A 19,722-nucleotide genomic window follows, 5' to 3' on the forward strand; every position below is an offset into this window, starting at 1 on the left:
TTTGTGGGAGGGGCCAGGATTCGTAGTGCACTGGTCCCCCCTCACATGCCAGGACACCAACCGGGCACCCTAGGGGGCACTTTTACAAAAACAAAAAAAAAAGGTAAAAGAGCTCCCAGGTGCATAGCACCCTTCCCTTGTGTGTTGAGCCCCCCAAATCCCCCTCAAAACCCACTGCCCACAAGTCTACACCATTACTATAGCCCTAAGGGGTGAAGGGGGGCAGCTACATGTGGGTACAGTGGGTTTGGGAGGTTGGACGACTAATAAGCATTAAGTAGCACAATTGTAACAGGTAGGGGGGGATGGGCCTGGGTCCACCTGCCTGAAGTCCACTGCACCCCCTAACAACTGCTCCAGGGACCTGCATACTGCTGCTAGGGAGGTGGGTATGACATTTGATGGTGAAAATAAAAAGTTGTGAAACATCATTTTTTTGTGGTGGGAGGGGGTTAGTGACCACTGGGGGAGTCAGGGGAGGTCATCCCCGATTCCCTCTGGGGGTAATCTGGTCATTTAGGGCACATTTTGGGGCCTTATTCATGAAAAAACAGGGTCCAGGAAAAGTGCCCTAAATTCTAGCTACAAACGCATACTTTTTTCCATTATCGGCGAAAGGCACCCATCTCTTTTCGGGAGATAACCATGCCCCAGTCCCGCATTCACCACGCCTCCGACACGCCCCCTTCAACTTTGTACGCTTCCGCGATGGAGTGCAGTTGAAAACGTCCAAGTTCGGCTTTCAATTATACCGCGTTATTCGTTTTTGTGAGATAAACGTCCATCTCCCGATTTAGGTCGGAACTTGGGCGTTTTTCTCGTTCGATTATAAGCAGGCAAGTATTACATATTTAGGGCATATGCCTTAAACATAGATTGTTTACATTTGTTTATCTAGACCTTACATGCATATGGTATTGCTTATTAAACCCGAAGGCAAAACCAAAGTGTTGTTAAACAATTTGGTATAAACTGTGTTGTTTATGACTTTACTTGTTATGAAATGCTTTGAGTCCTACTGATCTGTGCATCTGTTGTGTTATTTTAGTGGGTGGAAACAGTCAGGTGGGCTTATAGGGAGGGAGGGAGGGGAATATGGGAGGGGAAGAGATCTTGGGGTAAAAGTAAAAGTTTTTATTGCGCCATGTTGGATGGTTTACTGTTTTTTTCTTGTTCTGTATGAAGCTTATCAACCAACATGGTTTGCTTTTAATAAAGATGATTAAAACATAAAAAATAAGTTTTGGATGTTACTGAATTCTATTATTCTGTCTCACTGTATTTCCAGTTTTGGCACAGTATGAGCCATCATAAGAACAAAATATAAGAAAACCAATGGGCTGCATTAGTAGGGGCTTATACCCATTTAGTTATGTTTCCACAAATGAAAGATCTGTTTGACAGAAAATATTTTTATTATTTTGACTTATAAAACCACTTGTCCCTGAAACATGGTCAAAAAACAGAATAATCCATTTGTGTATCTAAACGGTAAAGTTCTACAAAACAGATGACAATGTGATTACATGTGCCCCAATGAAAGGAGAGTTTAATTCTACTTCCATTTAATTTCAATATATATTCCACCATCTTTATAACACCTGCTTCCCAAGGCAGATTACAACAAAATTTAAGATGCCTATCAGGAAACAGGATATCCTCACTGAAATTTGGCCACCTGTATTGTATTCAGTGTATTTATTTAGTTTTTAGTGTAGAAAAATGAGCACAAAATACAGAGTTAAAAATTGCTGTTTCTACCAGCTATAATAATTTTTAAGCTGTTTTAGTGATATTCAATTGTTGTTTCATGATATTTATATCTACATATTTATTTATTTATTTATTTATAGCATTTGTATCTCACATTTTCCCATCTTTTTGCAGGCTCAATGTGGCTTACAATGTATCGTTATTGGTAGATAATAGATTGGGAGATGACAGTTATTGTTACATAAAGAATAGCGTAATCGAAATTTAAACATTAGATAAAAGTAGAAAACAGTGTTGATAATAGGTAAAGTGGGGATGCCATAAAGAATGGTGTAATCGAAATTTAAACGAGCAGATGTGAGAAAAGACAGTGCTGATAGTAGGTAAGGTGGCGGTATATTGCATTTATAGTAGCTGACCTTATTGGTATGCCTTTTTGAAGAGGTGGGTCTTCACTACTACTACTACTGCTTAACATTTCTAGAGCGCTACTAGGGTTATGCAGCGCTGTACAGTTTAACAAAGAAGGCCAGTCCCTGCTCGAAGGAGCTTACAATCTAAAGGACGAAATGTCAAGTTGGGGCAGTCAAGATTTCCTGAATAGAGGTGTAGTGGTTAGGTGCTGAAGAAGGCGACTTTGAAGAGGTGGGCTTTGAGCAAGGATTTGAAGATGGTTAGGGAGGGGGCCTGGCGTATGGGCTCAGGGAGTTTATTCCAAGCATGGGTGGGTGAGGCGAGGCAGAAAGGGCGGAGCCTGGAGTTGGGGTGGTGGAGAAGGGTACTGAGAGGATTAAAACACTGTCCAATAAGTAAAAATAAATAAATAAACTTTTGTCCTCCACCTTTTAAGGCACTGCCTATCCAACTGAAACAGCTTTAGACTTGTTACAGATGGATCAACAATAAAAAAAAAACACGACTATGTGGATGCAGCAGCCATAGGTTTGCTTGCTATGCTTTGAGTAAACGGGGATGACGGCTGCGCTAGGAAGGGGAAACTTAGATTGTTCGAATTGGCTTCCTTGCTTACAATGGACTAGATAGGCTCACTTCCACTCCTGTTTATTAAACCTGCTTGGCTGCGAGAGCCACCGAGGAAGTTAGATTGAGACGTTCTCAATCAAACCTTGGTGGTTAGATTGAGAAGTCCTCAACCTAAATTCTTTGGGGGGGGCGTCACTATGTTATATCACGGAGGTGGGCGGGCCATCGCCACGGACGTACCGTTCGCAAGGCATATTGGGAGGCCGGGTTTGAAAAGGTGTGGCGCGCAAGACTTAACTGGTGTTCTAGATTTCTTTTTGTGTTGTCTGAGAATGTACTTATCAATTAGGGGCTAACGTAGTGAGTTATATATACTGTACGATTTGTGTGTTGAAGAGACAGAACCGAGTGACTTCAGTCTGCACTGTTCACGGTAGTCATGGACATTGACAGCCGCGAACGTATAGGGTCCATCAACTTTTCTCATTCTGGAATCGCTGCGGAGCAAGTGGCGAAATACGCAAGGTACGTAGGTGAGCAGTATACGAGACCGGATCACCGGATGTGCATATTGAGAATGGGCGGTACGGTACTTAGAATTATCGGGGTGCGGGTGGGCACAGGGTACATTTACGCGCTTGGTTTTATAGATAAAAAAATGTGTTCTATAAATGTATAGCAGTCCCACCACCACTCCATCTGATTAATTCTGATTAACGGAACTACTAAATGATGGAAGATAATACAAAACTATTGAAGGGAGAAATCAGTTTTGGTGGGGTGCAGCCTATTGATTAATGAAGCAAACACGTAGAGCTGATATGGGAGGGTTGTTGAAAAATGTTGCGTGCCTGGCGACAAGAGGTAATAGATGAAATTGGGCAAAGCAAGTGCAAGCATCTTTTAGACCCCTTGCCCCTCCACCAATATCATGATAACCCCAAACACCACTCTTACCAGAGCAGTATGAGGGGGGTGGGCTACTGCCTACACTCCCTGCTGCTGTTTTTGTTTGAATTTATATGGTTGTCAAAACCTGTTTTATTTTTAAGTTGGTTGCTCTTTGGTGCCCCTGAAACTGCTTCCATAGGATATCACTTAAACCTCGCCTAATGGGTTGTGCCTGCTCAGGACCTGAGTAGTACAACATCTTTATGTTTTCCTATATCCCTGGTTAGATACTATTGGAGGTAAAAAGTTGATAGGGAAAAGGCACTTGTGGTCCACTCCAATCCACATTTTAAGGATGAGAGCTTTTATTTTAGTTTTCCATTTATAGCCCGCTTAATAACTAAACTTTCATCTATAACATTTATCTTCCTTCTCCGTTTGAACAAATGACTGAAATAAAATAACATAAATGTGATGAGCTTTGTGGGTAAATAAGTGTATTGGCATGTGCATATCTGCCACCAAATCTAAACCCTTATTTCAGTGGTTCCCAAACCTGGTCCTGGAGGCACCCTAGTCAGTCAGGTTTTCAAGATATCCACAATGAATATTCATGAGGGAGATTTGCATACCAAGGAGGCAAGTTTCTCATGAATATTCATTGTGGATATCCTGAAAACTCGACAGGCTGGGGTGCCTCCAGGTTTGGGAACCCCTGCCATGGTCTTCACTCATTTTTAAATAGGGCCACTTTGGATCTAAATGAGCTGAAGGAGAGCCACCGAATATCATCCCTATGTGGGTTGAGACTCTATTGATCAGTGTGCGTCAGAGACATTCATCTCGACCAACCCACCTTCAAACATTTAATTGCAAATATGCTGAAGGAGGTGGGCATTTCCACATGCATTCTGTTTCTATGCCTATTGAGAAATGCCATGTCCTTCAAGCATGCAGCTCTTCCTTCCTATCCAATTTCCATTTTCCTCAGGGAGGTTGGATAGAGAAGCACACTGTAGCAGGGAAAAATCCTTAATGGTGACTGGGGCTGCCCCAGAGGTCTCCAGGGGCTGCCATTGGCCCCTAGGTATAGCATTAAAGATGATTAATGATTGATTTTGTGGTTTCATATACATCTTTAACTGACAGATTAAAGCAGTTTACAAGCAAAACAAAAAGCAAAGAAAGAAATACAATATTCAATAGAAAAGTAAAACATACATACAAGAACACTGCACAATTAAAATGGCAGCCAGTAAAAAAAAATGGCATTCATACTTTGGATTTGGTGAATTGTTAATTTTTAGTCTTAATGGTAGAAATTGCTTAGACTGACTTGTTTTCTCAGCCTTTACCCTTAACCTCAGAAAGGACCATAATGGTCCAGGCAGGCACTACAGGCAGTAGCTAAAAGATAAGCTGACTGTTGAGGAATCCCCCCCCCCCTTTCTCAGGCACCAAAATGACATTTTTATGGGCCTGGGATTGGCTATCTGTATCTTTGTATTTTGTTATCCCTGAATAGAATGGATTCATTACATCATCTGTTAGTTGAGCTATAAAATGTATCCATTTTGAATCTTATTTTAGCAGAGACATGACCCTTTTGGTCTCTTCTCACTGTTTAAAAAGTAATGCAGATCCATAATAAATGACTGGTTTCACTGATCATTTGTAGATTTGGATTTATTTATAGGAATGACAATTCAACAATACATACTCTCAAATACTGTTTTAGTTGAATTGACAGAGGCAGGTGGTACCTCATAGACTAAACCACTGCGACATGAGCTATTGAGAACCAGAGTCCACTTTTAAATGTATGAAATGGAAGTTCAGAACTTGGGTACATATATTGGGAGATCAATACAAAGGTAAAAGTATTGGAAAAAAAACAGGGTGTGGAAAGGGAGGGTAATGGCTGCATAGTTCTGTTTACAAAACAGCAAAATACTACTACATATCATTTCTATAGCGCTACTAGACGTACGCAGTAGCAGATCACCAGTAGAAAATTTTAAAACATCCTTTTTTTTTTTTTATTAAGAGTTTACATAAGACCTATTTCGTAGCATCAGCTCCATGATTGGGTGCTCCACCTGCTTGTAGAAAGAACATACAATTAGCCAGGGATGTTGAGAAGAATTCTGCCAGTGACATCACAAGCATAAGTTGAGGTGCTTCCTGAACAATCCAGTATTTCTCTACCTTCAGCATGTGACGGTGCTCTGTGGTCACTGACCTGACTGCGGCTGCACAATATGGTCTAGCCTAACAGCTGCTCCCAGGGTTCCGGTCTTGGGATCGTATCTGGTCGAGAGAGGAGCCTGGCTCTGCAACCCTCAGTTGTGCTTCTGTGTGAGGCTTTGGTTCTGTCCCAGGGGGGGCTTAGCCTAAAGGGTGCGGGACCTCATCCTCCCACCCCTCTTGCCCATACACCCTATTTGAATATAATCTCTACAGGCAACTCCGAGACGTTAATTTTTTAATTTTTTTTTTAAATTTGGATTTGGCCTGGTTCAGCTTTGTTTAAGGGAATAAAGCTGTGAAGTATTTCAGCTGGTACTGCAGCTTTGGGGGGAGGGGAGAAGCCTAGAGCAGAGCATAGAGAATCTCCTTCTCTAAGCAAGTGGAGGATTTCCCTGCTTCCAGCACTTTACGAGGGATAGGGACCGGCATAGCTGCTATAGCCCCAGCTTCAGGCGGGTGCGCCAAGGCCTGTAGGCGCAGGATTTGGCTACTGGCTCTGGGTTTTTTTCCGCGCTTGGGGCCATTCCTGAGTTCAGAAATGAATGAGGGGGAGGAGCCGCTGGTGCCTTTGCCGCTTCTTGCCTGCTGTAATATCGGGACCCGTGGTTTCAGTAGAAAAGGTGGCCATTTTCCTTATGGCTATGTTTTCTTTTATGACAGGGGTATGTCCCCATCAGGACTTCGAGGGGTGGGGGGTATCTCTTCCCTACTGGCTTTGGATTTACCTGCCGGGGGGGGGGGGGGGGATCCCAGTGGGGCCCCTAGGAGTGCTGAGGTTTTTTATGGCCCATTTGGTTGCTCTGGGGAGCCCAGTGCAATTGGCAAGTGGTCTTTGAGCCCTTCCTTGGAGGGGCCCCAACATTTTGTCTGCTGTGGATCACCTCGGGACTGGACAGGGGAAACTTGAAAGGAGATTCTGGATGGTCCCATGGAATCCAGCATGTTTGCCAAAAACAAAAAAGAGAAAAAGCGGATTTGTTTTCATATCCCCTTGTGGGGGATATGCAGCGGGGGAGGGGGTTCTTTCAGGGCCCATGGTCCCCATTCCTGGTGTTAGGGGCCCGTACTGGATCCTCTGGAGGGGCTGACTCTTGTTCCTTCCTTGACACCCTTGGTCAACAGGTCTCACACAAGTCAGGAATAGCTAAGTGGTAAGTGCAGTGGACTGTAAATCGGACACAGGTTCAGAGGGGAGGCTTGGTCCATATGGAGGGCCATGAGTGGTGCAGTTTCTTGACTTGCTCTTCTGGAGGGAGTCCCCATTCTTTCGAATACATATTTGGTGGCTTGATACCTAGGCCCTAGCTGCATGGGTTCTCATAGATGGTGAGCTTCCTGGAGTTGCTCGGGTAGCTCCCTTGGTTGAGACTTTTCCTCTGGGTTGCAGAGGTGGCCCTTCAGAACATGGTGGTACCATAGCTTAGTGGTTACTGCAGTGGCCTATGCCCCAAAGCTCTGATCCCAGCTTTGCGAGTTCAGGTCATGTTAGGCGTTGGGTCCCTTTGAGTGCATTTATTCTGTTGAGCAGCCCAGAGATGTTCATATTGGATATGACTGCCTTTCCAATTCCCTAAGGAAAAACCTCCCCTACAAGGTTTGTGTCCCAGGTTCTGTCTATACAGTATTTCAGAAGTCTTCTCAGTGCTGAGGCTCAATGTGGTAGGGAGGGAGTTTTCTGGGTGTATATAATTCACAGTAACATAATTTATAGTCCCAAAGCAGTATTATAGCAACTAGAAAACAGTTACACACAGAATCTGGGACACAAAATCTCCCTTAGAAAATCCTGATCTCCTTCCCTTCAAGAGGATCCCAAAGTGCCTTTACCCAGCCCAGGTCTGCTTGAGGTCTGAACTAGAGAGTTCCATGGAGACAGAAATCTAACCCGTCCCTACCGCAAGTAATTTCCTCAATCCCAGCTCCTGGCCGGCCAGCCCTTGCTGTGCTGCAGTCACCTTGACCCTCCCTCCCCCAAGAAAAAACAGATTCTACAAGCAGTAAAAATGCTAGTAAAAGTAACATAAATCATTTTCTTCTGTACTCTGCTAAGACAGCAGTTGTACAGATTAGTAGAACCCAAAGCAGTCCAATACAACTAATGTCAGAAACAACACAGTTTATACTTAATTGTTCAACTACCCTTAGGATTCACCTTTGGGCTTAAAAAGCAAAGCCATGTGCATGCAAGAACAGATAAATGAATTAAAGCAAAGTTTAAATCAAATGCCTTTAATATGTAATACTTGATAGCAATAAAGAAACAGTGATAGAATATTCACATAGCCTGAGGCAAAATTTATTTTCCACTGAGCATAATTAACTGTATAAACTTGACGGCTAATAGTGTGCTGAACTGGACAGTGTTGGTACATTTAGACTGATGCTGGACAGAACTTCTGCATGGAGAAAATCCTTCCTTCATTATTCAGTACCTCTGAAATAGTAGTAATAAAAAAGGCAAGTGCATTTTTACAATATGCCACTGCAATCAACAAAATAGAAGGAGCAAATTCCACATGCTATCTTTTTCTTTTAATGTAGGCACGGGGGGGGGGGGGGGGGGGGGAAGAGGAGAGATTTTAAATGCTCCCAGGTTTCAACCTAATTCATGTTTTAATGTGGGTTATAAATGTAATGCATAAGTAAATAGAAAGTCTCAGTGTTGAGCACCTGATTCTCTTAACATGATGTCTGTTTTAGTGGCCCATTACCAGGAGAAAAAAAATCTCTGCATGAATATAACAGTCCTAGGGTATCCCTTTAACCATCTACTCCAAATGACACACTGATTGATTACAATTTATAAACAAACTATTCCATAGCGTCCTCTCAGATCAATCCAGAGACTTGTGGGTTATTCCCCTCCTCCAGTAGGTTAGATAGAGAGAACACCGAAGTTTCCCTCTAGAGGGCATGTGCAGCCTTCCTAACCAGTATTCTTTCTATCTAGCAGGTAGAAGGAGCATACTGTGCAGCTCTGGATTACAAGGCTCCTATCCCGTTCCCTCGGGGGTGTTGAGCTCTTGGTGGGGTTTGAGGTGCTGAGGCACATTTGGGATACACCTGGTGGTGCCAGATCCCTACCCTTCTCCCCCTATCAGACGAACAAATCTCCAGTAAGGTAGTCTCCTGCCTCTTTAAAAAAAAAAAAAAAAAAAAGGGACTTACCTTTCTTAAACTGCATTGCCCTGCAAGCAGCGCTGAAAATTTGAGTGCTGGAAAGTCTACCGTTCAGTTTTTACAGCGAACGTGAGCAGGGCTGACAAGGTGCTGTGAGTAAAACTTTACTTTTACTATGTCTGTGCTGTCGGAGTCTGTGAAGCGCTGTTTGCGCTGCAGGGCTCATAGGTCCGCGTTGGGAGTTTGCGAGGCTTGCTCAGGGGTAGGAAAGGCCAGTTCTGAGGGAGAAAACCGCGAGTTGGGGCCCGAAGTCGAGCAGCACAACGAGGCAGCTTTGGCGGGAAGCGTTAGTCTTTCGACGCGTGCCTCCGCTAGCGCCATTTTTTCTGTTAGGTCTGACAGGCCCGTAACAGCGAATGTGACGGTCGCTGAAGGGGCGGTTAAGGACAGCGCGATGGCGGGGGTCAGAGACGCCAGTTTTGGCGGGCTTTTCGCCGGAGTTCATTTTGCTCATGCACGAGGCTTACTTGCTGCGTTCTGAAGGAGAACGGCAGCTGGCAGCCATTTTAGGTGCTTCGGTGAGGGCAGAGGCGCAGCCAGTTCAGCAGCAGGCAAAACGGGCTCATGTCGATTTTGAGCAGCCCATAGCAGATGATCCAGTCCTCTCGGATCTTGAGGGCGAAATGGGGTCCACGAAGTCAGATCCAGAGGCCCTGGAGGACGGGGAGATCCCTGCAGCAGAGGGTGATGATCCTACTGCGGCGAGGCTCTTCCGGAGGGAGGAGCTCCACTCTCTTATTGTGCAGGTACTGCAAATTTTGGGTCTCTCGGCTCCAGAGCCTTCGGTGCCGGTCGCAGTTAGTGCGTTGATAATGTCAGGCACTAGGGCCCCCCTGAAAGCTTTTTATATACATGAGGCTATGCAAGTTCTAATTCGGGCTCAATGGGAAACCCCGGAGGCTACTCTGAGGGTTGCTCGGGCTATGGGCAAGCTTTGTCCGGTACGCCAGGAAGATTTAGAATCCTTGAGGCTTCCGGTGGTAGATTCTTTGATCACGGCTGTTACCAAAAAGACCGCTTTGCCAGTAGAGGGTGGAGCGGCTCTTAAGGATCCCCAAGAGAAGAAGCTTGAGGTGTTGGTTAAGTCTTCTTTTGAAGTGGCCGCTTTATCTTTGCAGGCTTCTTTGTGTGGTTCGTATGTGGCTAGGGCGTGCCTCTCTTGGGTACAGAAGGCGTTGTCGCCGGAGGACCTGATGGAGTATCTTCCTCTTCTGGAGTCAGGTTTGGCATATTTGGCTGACTTGCTGTATGATATCTTGAGAGCTTCGGCTAAGGGAATTTGTTTGGCTGTGTCGGCTAGACGCTGGATTTGGCTAAAGCATTGGGCCGCGGATCTTCCTTCTAAGTCCCGTTTGGCACAGTTGCCCTTTAAAGGTAGACTGTTGTTTGGTCAGGAGTTAGAACAGATTAAGGACTGGGTGAGTCCAAGGGCCGTCTTCCTGAGGATAAATCGAGAAGCCAAGCGAGAACCTTCCGTCCACGTTTCAAGGAAGCAAAGAAATATAGGCCCGGTAGGGTCGGGGTTTTTCTAAGCCACGTTTTTCTCAAAAACAGCAACAGCCCTTTCGTCAAGAGCGTAGACTTCCACAAACAGCTCCCAGAGGTCAACCTGGAGCCAGAGGTTCCCAATGATGGGGCCCTGGTCCAGTCTTCTCCGCAGACAGGAGGACGGCTGTCCAGTTTTGGAGAGGAATGGGCCAGGGTAACTACAGACGAATGGGTGCTGAGTATTATAAGAGAGGGCTACAAGTTGGAGTTTGCGCGCCCTCTCGCAGACAGTTTTCTCGAATCTCCATGCAAGTCGGAGGTAAAGACCACGGCAGTGAAGGCTACCTTAGCAGAGCTACTTCGTCTGGGAGCGGTAGTTACTGTGCCAGCAGACTAGGTGGGTCACGGCCGCTACTCAATTTACTTTGTAGTGCCAAAGAAAGAAAAGGCTTTCTGTCCGGTGTTTGATCTCAAAGAGGTCAGCAAGGCCCTCGTGCGGCACTTCAGAATGGAAACTCTGCGGTCGGTCCTAGCAGCGGTCCAGCCCGGAGAGTTCTTAACAGCTCTCGATCTGAAAGAAGCCTATTTGCATATCCCCATCTGGCCTCCTCATCACAAATTTCTTCGGTTTGCAATTTTGGGACAGCATTTCCAGTTCAGGGCCATGCCATTCGGTTTGGCTACGGCACCTCGCACGTTCTCCAAAGTGATGGTGGTCGTGGCGGCTTATTTGAGAACCAGGGGGTTGCAAGTTCACCCTTATCTCGACGACTGGTTGATTCGGGCCCCTTCTCACGCAGAGAGTGTGGAGGCCACGCAACAGGTGATAGCTCTGTTGCAGTCGTTGGGTTGGGTGATAAATTTTCAGAAGTCATCTCTCTCAGTGGTCTCCTCTGTCCGAGGATTACTCAGTTCGACTTCCTTGGGCTCCGCAAGCTCGGTTTGCTCTCCGCTGGTGGCTCCAGTCGGACAATTTGAGGCGGGGCATGCCTCTGTATGTGCCAGATTGGTGTGTGATAACGACGGATGCCAGTCTGTCGGGTTGGGGAGCTCATTGTCTCGGACATTCTGCGCAGGGGACTTGGTCTGGACAGGAAGCTCAGTTGCAGATCAATCTGCTCGAACTGAGGGCAATCCGGTTAGCCCTTGTGGCATTCGAGAAGTTGATAGGCGGTCAACCAGTACGAGTCCTCTCCGACAATGCGACAGCGATGGCGTATGTCAATCGGCAGAGGGGGACAAGAAGCGATCCTCTGGCAAAGGAGGCAACGTTACTATGTCAGTGGGCAGAGAAGCGGTTGCCTCAATTGTCGGCAGCTCACATAGCGGGCGTCTTGAATGTTCAGGCCGACTTTCTCAGTCGACACCGTTTGGATGCAGGAGAGTGGGTTCTGTCCCCGTCTGCTTTTCATCAGGTAGTGAGTCGGTGGGGGCAGCCGGTAATGGATCTGATGGCTCGCTCCTCCAACGCCAAAGTAGCGCGATTTTTCAGCAGGGCCAGGGAGATCGGGTCCGAAGGGGTGGACGCTCTGATTCAGTGGTGGCCTTTGGACCTTCTCTATGTCTTTCCTCCGTGGCCGATGATCGGTCGGACGGTGGGCAGAATAGCTCGGCATCCGGGACGGGTGATTCTAGTGACCCCGGATTGGCCAAGGCGTCCTTGGTATGCGGATCTGATTCGTCTTATGATAGACGAGCCGTTGCGTCTACCTCTTCTGCCGGATCTTCTCTTCCAGGGTCTGGTGGTCAAGCAGGACTCCGCTCAGTTTCGGCTTACGGCTTGGCTATTGAAAGGTCGCGGCTGAGGTGGAAAGGTTATCCGGAGGAGGTGATTACCACTATGTTGCATGCGCGTAAGCATTCTACATCGGCGGTGTATGCGAGAGTTTGGAGAACTTTTGTGTCCTGGTGTGAGGTGGCTGGAGTTTCTCTGCAGTCAGCTCCCCTAGGCTCTATTTTAGTGTTTCTACAACAGGGTATGGACAAGCAGTTGTCGCTTAACACTCTGAAGGTGCAGGTTGCGGCCTTAGCCTGTTTTAGGGGCCATTTAGGGAAGCATTCCTTGGCCTCTCATCCTGATGTGGTGCGCTTTTTGCGGGGAGTGGGTCAGTTGAGGCCCCCACGAGTTCCGGTGGTACCAGGGTGGAGTTTGAATTTGGTGCTGCGGGCTTTGCAACGGCCTCCATTTGAGCCGCTCAAGAAGTCTTCTTTGAAGGATGTCACGTTGAAGACCGTCTTTCATGTAGCCATGGCTTCTGCTAGACGGGTGTCGGAGATTCAGGCGCTCTCCTGCAGAGATCCCTTCCTTCGTTTTTTGGAGGCGGGAGTTTGTCAGGACAATTCCCTCCTTTCTGCCTAAAGTGGTTACGCGTTTTCATCTTAGTCAAGAGGTGATGTTGCCATCTTTCAAGCGGGAAGATTACCCTGATGATTTTCGGGCTCTCCGTTGTCTGGATGTTCGGAGAGCTTTGTGTGCTTACTTGGAGGCAACTAATTCGTTCAGGAAATCAGATCATCTCTTTGTTCTGTTTGCAGGAGGGAAGAAGGGCAATATGGCCTCGAAGGCGACCATTGCTAGATGGCTTAAGGAGATGATTTCCTCGGCATATCTGTTGATGGGGAGATCTTCTCCGATAAGCGTTAAGGCACATTCCACAAGAGAGCAGGCGTCGTCGTGGGCAGAGTCTCATCTGGTGCCGTGGGAAGATATCGCGAGGGCAGCGACTTGGTCGTCGGTGCACACATTCTCAAAACATCGGATTGATGTTGCAGCGCGTCGAGAGGCGATCTTTGGGGCTTCGGTGTTGGCGGCCGGTGTAGTTCGGTCCCACCCTGGCTGAGGAGTGCTTTGGTACATCTCACAAGTCTCTGGATTGATCTGAGAGGATGCTATGGAAGGTAAAATTATGTCTGTCTTGATGATTTTCTTTCCATTAGTCCTTCAGATCAATCCAGAGTCCCTCCCTGTAATGCGAACTCGTGAATTCAGAGAACTTTAGTATAGGCAGTTGGTTTTGTTCACGTTCTGGTTTTTGTTGAACGGTTGATAGGTTTTGTGAATGTCAAGTTAACTTTATACTTTTCACTTTTGGCAGCGTGGAGTTTTCTCCCATGTTATGCTGCTGTTATAGAGGCAGGAGACTGTATACTGTTTGGCTACTGCTTTGGTATCGGGTATACTGAAGTTAGGAAGGCTGCACATGCCCTCTAGAGGGAAACTTCGGTGTTCTCTATCTAACCTGCTGGAGGAGGGGCATAACCCTCAAGTCTCTGGATTGATCTCAAGGACTAATGGAAAGAAAATTATCAGGTAAGACATAATTTTACCGTAAAAAAGACCCGTTTCTGACACAAATGAAATGGGCGCTAGCAAGGTTTTCCTCGGAGTGTATATGTTTGAGAGAGAGTGTGTGTGTGTGAGTGACTGTGTGAGAGAGAGAGTGACTGTGTGAGTGTGTGTGTGACAGAGAGAGAGTGAGACTGGGTGCGAGTGTGTCTGTGAGAGAGTGTGTGTGTGAGAATGACAGTGTGTGCGAGTGCGTATGTGAGACAGTGAGTGTGAGAGAGTGTGTTTCACACAGATGCAGTGTGTGTGAGAGAGAGCGAGTGTGAGAGTATGTGTGCGATACACAGACTCTTTGTGAGACCGAGAGTGTATGAGACCAAGAGTTTGCAGAACCCCCCCTTCCCCCCTCCCACCCCTGTCTGAGTTCCAGAACCCCCTCCCGTTTCTTCCCATCCGAGTTCCAGGACCCCTTCCCACTTCTTCCCTTCCCGCTCCGCCTCCCCCCCCGCCCCCCCGAGTTCCAGGACTCCCCCCTCCCACTCCCCACCTGTCTGGCCCTCCCCTTCGTAAGAGCTGTCTGCTTAAGTTTTTACCTCCTGCACGCAGGGACGCCGCTTCCGACAGCTTTTTCTTTCGCTTGTGTTTCAGCTGTTCCTGTGGTCCCACCCTCAAGGAGGTAAAAACTTTTAAGCAGCCAGCTCTTATGAAGGGGTGGAGTGGGAGGGGGGTCCTGAAACGACAGAAGGGGGGGGTGTTTGCGGCACCATTATCGTCAACGGAGTTCCTTCAGCAGCACTACCAGTAATTCTTACCTCCAACGTGCTTTCTTGGCTGGGACTGTGGCTCCCTCGGAGTTGGTCTGCTAGGGTCACGTCATAATGCGGCCAGTGACGTCAGTCTGATCTACGGAGCCTTCCTGACCAACTCCGAGGGAGCCACGGTCCCAGGCAGGTCAGAACGTTGGAGGTGAGAATTATTATATAGGATTAGTACTCTGCCTATGAAAAGTTATTCTGTTATACTTCCTCTGTGTATGCTGCATAAGACTGTATGTTTGAAAATGTAAGTGAGATCCTTTTGTAAAATACTATTAGAACTGAGAACATCCTAATCTGGACATCTCAATTCCAAACTCTAAGCTCCACGTAAAATTGGGCTCTTGTGGGAGGCGGGGGGAGTTATGAATGTGAGCTCCCATTAAGATGTATTATAATACTGTTAACCCCAGTTATTAGTAACTAGGTCTCATTGCATAAAATGGGATCTGTACTAAAACAGCACAAGTTAGTGAAAAAATAACACGTCTTAACAGTAGCCCACATTGATAACTACACCCCTTAATGTTTTACTTTGATGTCCATGATTTTTTTTTAAACACCTAGTACTGCATCTTGGTCAAAATAAAGATTGTAGTATTGGAATTCAAACCCACAAAATATTAAGTGGAGGAGTAGCCTAGTGGTTAATGCAGCAGACTTAGATCCTGGGAAACTTTTGATTCCCACTGCAGTTCCTTGTGACTCTGGGCAAGTCACTTAACCCTCCATTGCTCCAGGTATAAATAAGTACCTGTACATACAATGTAAACTTCTTTGAATGTAGTTGCAAAAAACCCCACAGAAAGGCGGTATATCAAGTCCCATTCCCTTAAGATTTTCCAACTGAAAAGATGACCTTTAAATCTAGACTGAAAGCCCACCTCTTTAACATTGCTTTTGACTGGTAACCACTTGTAACCACTCGCCTCCACCTACCCTCTTCTCCTCCTTCCTGTACACATTAATTGATTTGATTTGCTTACTTTATTTTTTGTCTATAAGATTGTAAGCTCTTTGAGCAGGGACTGTCTTTCTTCTATGTTTGTGCAGCGCTGCGTACGCCTTGTAGCGCTATAGAAATGCTAAATAGTAGTAGTAGTAGATTAAATAAAAATGCTACCAACAAAGAGCAACGTGGATGCAGCAGCTCATAGGTTTGTTTTTGTTTTGAGTGTATGTCGATGACGGCTGTGTGAGGAAGGGGAAACAAACTACCCTAACTGCCTCCCTCCCACCCACACACAATATCATCCATCCACCTCTCCTCCAGCCCTGGATGTCCTCTCTGCACATACCTCAGATTACCCTGGTGGTCTAGTGGCTTGCTTCGGGGCAGGAAAGGTCCCCACGCTTTCCTGCCCACTGCCGCCGATCCTCTCGCCACTGCTGCTGGTTTAAAATGGCCACCGAGACTTTGGGCTGCTGCTTGAAGTCTCGGTAGCCATTTTAAACAAGTGGCAGTGGGTAGGAAAGCATGGGGACCTTTCCTCCCCGAAGCAAGCCACTAGACCACCAAGGTAATCTGAGGTGTGCACAGGGAGGGAAAGCAAAGATTTGTTAGTTTTACGGTTCTGTGGGAGCATTGCAGGACCTGGGTCCATCCCGCTATCCCCATTCCTTTGCTTTCGCTAGTCTGGACTGTGCAGCATCCCAGCCTAGAAAGGTGCAACAGTATTTTGCAACAAGAGGGCAAGAGGTTCGAGCGAAAACTCCTGCAGGCATTTGCTTCTCTGCTTTTGCAGTTTGCAGAATTAGAAATTAATTTGGGACTCTTTGTCTAGCTGAGGGTTTGTCTCTTGCAGAGCTGGGAGAATATGGAGAAAAAAGACAAACTGAGATTTGGAGCTGGAAGTTCCTTTTTAATTTAATCCTGAAAGGGAAAAATAAAAAAAGAAGAAAAGCCTCCTGCTGAGCATGGACTGATGATGTCACAAAGGGGAGGGTGGAACTTCACACTGAGCGGGCTAAGCTTTCTAAGAGATGGCACAGTCTTTTCTTTTGGGCTCTACCTTTTTATTGCTGATTTGGTCAATAATCTCAGGGGTGGGGGAGGCAAGAGGAGCAGAAGGTTCCACCCATTAGCTCTGATGGAAAGGGGAGGGAAGAAGGAAGAGTTTCAGCTCGGTTTGATACAGTCAGAATGTACCTGGGGTGTGAAGAAGAGTCCCAGGAACTTGTGCTAGAAGGGACAGAGGGAGCGAGCCAGGGCTGGAGAAGGGAAGGAGAATGACTGCAGGATTTTCTGCTCAGCAGGTATGAGACTTGCAGGAGGTGGGCAGCACAGGGAATATAGTATCCCTCCACCCCCCCCCCCCCCCCCCCCACACTGCCCACCTTCTGACAATCTGTGCTGAAGAGAGGGTGCCGCAAGTTACAGAGAGGGCCTGGGAAGAGTTGACGTCCAGCCACGATTGGAGGAGGAGGAAGTCAGGGAGGAGAACGAGCACCGTCTTGACCTGCTCCATCTGATGCTGCAGAATGCGTGTGAGTTCCAGTAAGAGAGAACTTCCATTGTATGGGTTGGGTGATGTCACAGGGGTTGGGCGTTTGGTGCCCTGGACCAGAGCCTCACCCAGTCCATAGGCTGAGCTGGCCCTGGTTAGACTAGTTCAGACCAATGGGTTATGTCTCCTTACTTGCAGATGGAGGTACACATACTGAAGTCTTCAGTGACATCACTGGTATAAGGGCTAGTGCAGCCTGGAATCCTTCAGTATTTCTCTACTTCTAGCAGAAGGTGTAGACCAGACTGATTTAGCAGGTTCTCCGAGGACAAGCAGGCTGCTTGTTCTCACGACTGGGTTGACGTCCACGGCAGCCCCCACCAACTGGAACAAAACTTCGTGGGCGGTCCCGCACGCAGGGCACGCCCACCGCGTATGCGCGGCCGTCTTCCCGCCCGTGTGCAACCATTCCCGCTCAGTTTTTTTCTATTCCGCGCTGGAGAGAGACGTGTTAGCGTCTCTGTCAGCCCTGGAAACCGGATGCCGCGAGTTTTTCTCTTTATGAACGCGTTCGCGTGCTTCTTTCTTTTCTTCTGTTAAAAAAAAAAAAAAGAAAAAGTTTGTCCCCTCGTCGTCATTAGCTGTGGGGGCGCCTCGTTGTGGCCGCTCGGTCGTTTTCTTTTTCGGGTGTGCTTTTCACCGCCACCATCGACGACTTTGACTTTGCCGACGCGATTTTGCCGTCGATGTCCTCGAAGGTCCTGAGCGGATTCAAGAAGTGTGGTCGGTGCTGCCGGCAGATCTCGCAAACCGATACCCACGCTTGGTGCCTCCAGTGCCTTGGGCCGGAGCATAATACCAAGACGTGCACCTTGTGTCTCGGCTTGCGGAAGCGGACACAGGTGGCGAGGCAAGTTCTTCGGGACTGTCTTTTTGGAACTTGAGCCGGCCCCTCGACGGCATCGGTGTCGACGGCCGGATCTTCGGTACTGGTACCGATGTCGACGAAATCGGCACCGACGATGGCACCGACCCCAGGAGTACAGGTACCGTTGGCCTGCCGGCGACGGCGGGGGTGAGCGGCCGCGCGGGCAATCGGCCCCGGCCACTCCCTCTAACCAGGGCCATCGGGACCGAACCCTGTCAGACCCGATCCCTCGAGGCCGGGGGGGGGGGGGGGGTTCTACCTCCTCTTCATCTCTACCGCCGAGCGCCAATGGCAGGCACCGAAAGAAAACCAAGAAGCACCGTCATCGGTCGCCCACGGCGCACGGGACTACCAGCTCCGGCGCCTCGAGAGATGATTCAATGCCGAGGAAGCGGCAGTGTCGAGAGGAGCGTTCCCCCTCTGTTGAAGAGGTGTCGCTGCGTCAGTCCATGGGTGCTTCGGTACCTTCTCCTGGACCCGAGCAGCTTCCGACACCCACACCGGCCCCCCTGCCTTTCCCGACAGCGGGCCTTGACAAGTGCCTCCGAGCCATCCTTCCGGGGATTCTGGAAGGGCTGACGTGCCAGGCTCTGCGGTGCCGTTGATGGAGGCGCCGGTGTGCTCTAGCCCGATGCCGCGGCACCGGTGTCGACCGCCACGCAGGTGGAATACCCGTCAATGTCGATGGAGGGAGCTTCATCCCTGCCGGCGCGGGAGTCCACCGTTCGACACCATCACCGGGGACTTGGTTCCTCGCAGTCGAGACGGGCCCGGTTGAGGTCTGAGCTGCAAGAGCTCATGTCCGACACCGAGGAAGAGGCCTCGTGGGGGGAGGAGGAGGACCCCAGATATTTCTCCTCAGAGGAGTCTGTGGGCCTTCCCTCCGACCCCACTCCTTCACCAGAGAGGAAGCTCTCACCCCCTGAGAGCCTCTCCTTTGCCTCCTTCGTCAGGGATATGTCTATTTGCATTTCCTTTCCCGTGGTCTCTGTGGATGAGCCGAGGGCTGAGATGCTCGAGGTCCTCGACTATCCATCACCACCTAGAGAGTCTTCCACGGTGCCGTTGCACAATGTTCTCAAAGAGACACTGCTTCGGAACTCGCTGAAGCCATTATCTAACCCCACCATCCCCAAGAAAGCGGAGTCCCAATACAGGATCCACTCTGACCCAGAGTTGATGCGGCCCCAATTGCCTCATGACTCGGCGGTCGTGGACTCTGCTCTCAAGAGAGCACGGAGTTCGAGGGATACTGCCTCGGCGCCCCCGGGGCGGGAGTCTCGCACTCTGGACTCGTTTGGGAGGAAGGCCTGCCAATCTTCCATGTTCGTGACCCGCATTCAGTCATACCAGCTCTACACGAGCATTCACATGCGGAACAATGTGAAGCAACTGGTGGACCTGGTCGACAAGCTCCCTCCGGAGCAGTCCAGGCCCTTTCAGCAGGTGGTCAGGCAGCTGAAGGCGTGCAGAAAGTTCCTGTCCAGGGGTATCTATGACACCTGTGATGTGGCATCTCGAGCTGCGGCCCAAGGTATAGTGATGCGCAGACTCTCATGGCTGCTTGCCTCTGACCTGGACAACCGCACCCAGCAACGACTGGCAGATGTCCCTTGCCGGGGGGATAACATCTTCGGCGAGAAGGTCGAGCAGTTGGTGGACCAACTACACCAGCGGGAAACCGCTCTCGACAAGCTCTCCCACCGGGCGCCTTCAGCATCCACCTCAGCAGGTGGACGT

The 19,722-nt window shown here is 48.4% G+C and overlaps 1 protein-coding gene across 1 annotated transcript in view; it reads left to right on the forward strand.

Moving 5' to 3' along the window:
- The first annotated feature begins 2,966 nt into the window (after window positions 1-2,966).
- Window positions 2,967-19,722, forward strand: part of ERCC6L (ERCC excision repair 6 like, spindle assembly checkpoint helicase) — a 44,999-nt gene continuing 28,243 nt past the window's right edge. The window contains exon 1 of the mRNA XM_030209675.1: window positions 2,967-3,222. Coding sequence (XP_030065535.1) covers window positions 3,137-3,222 — 86 coding nt within the window. The 5' untranslated portion in view covers window positions 2,967-3,136. The remainder of the gene's footprint in view (window positions 3,223-19,722) is intronic.

This window comes from Microcaecilia unicolor, chromosome 7, assembly GCF_901765095.1.
Source record: "Microcaecilia unicolor chromosome 7, aMicUni1.1, whole genome shotgun sequence".
Taxonomy (NCBI): domain Eukaryota; kingdom Metazoa; phylum Chordata; class Amphibia; order Gymnophiona; family Siphonopidae; genus Microcaecilia; species Microcaecilia unicolor.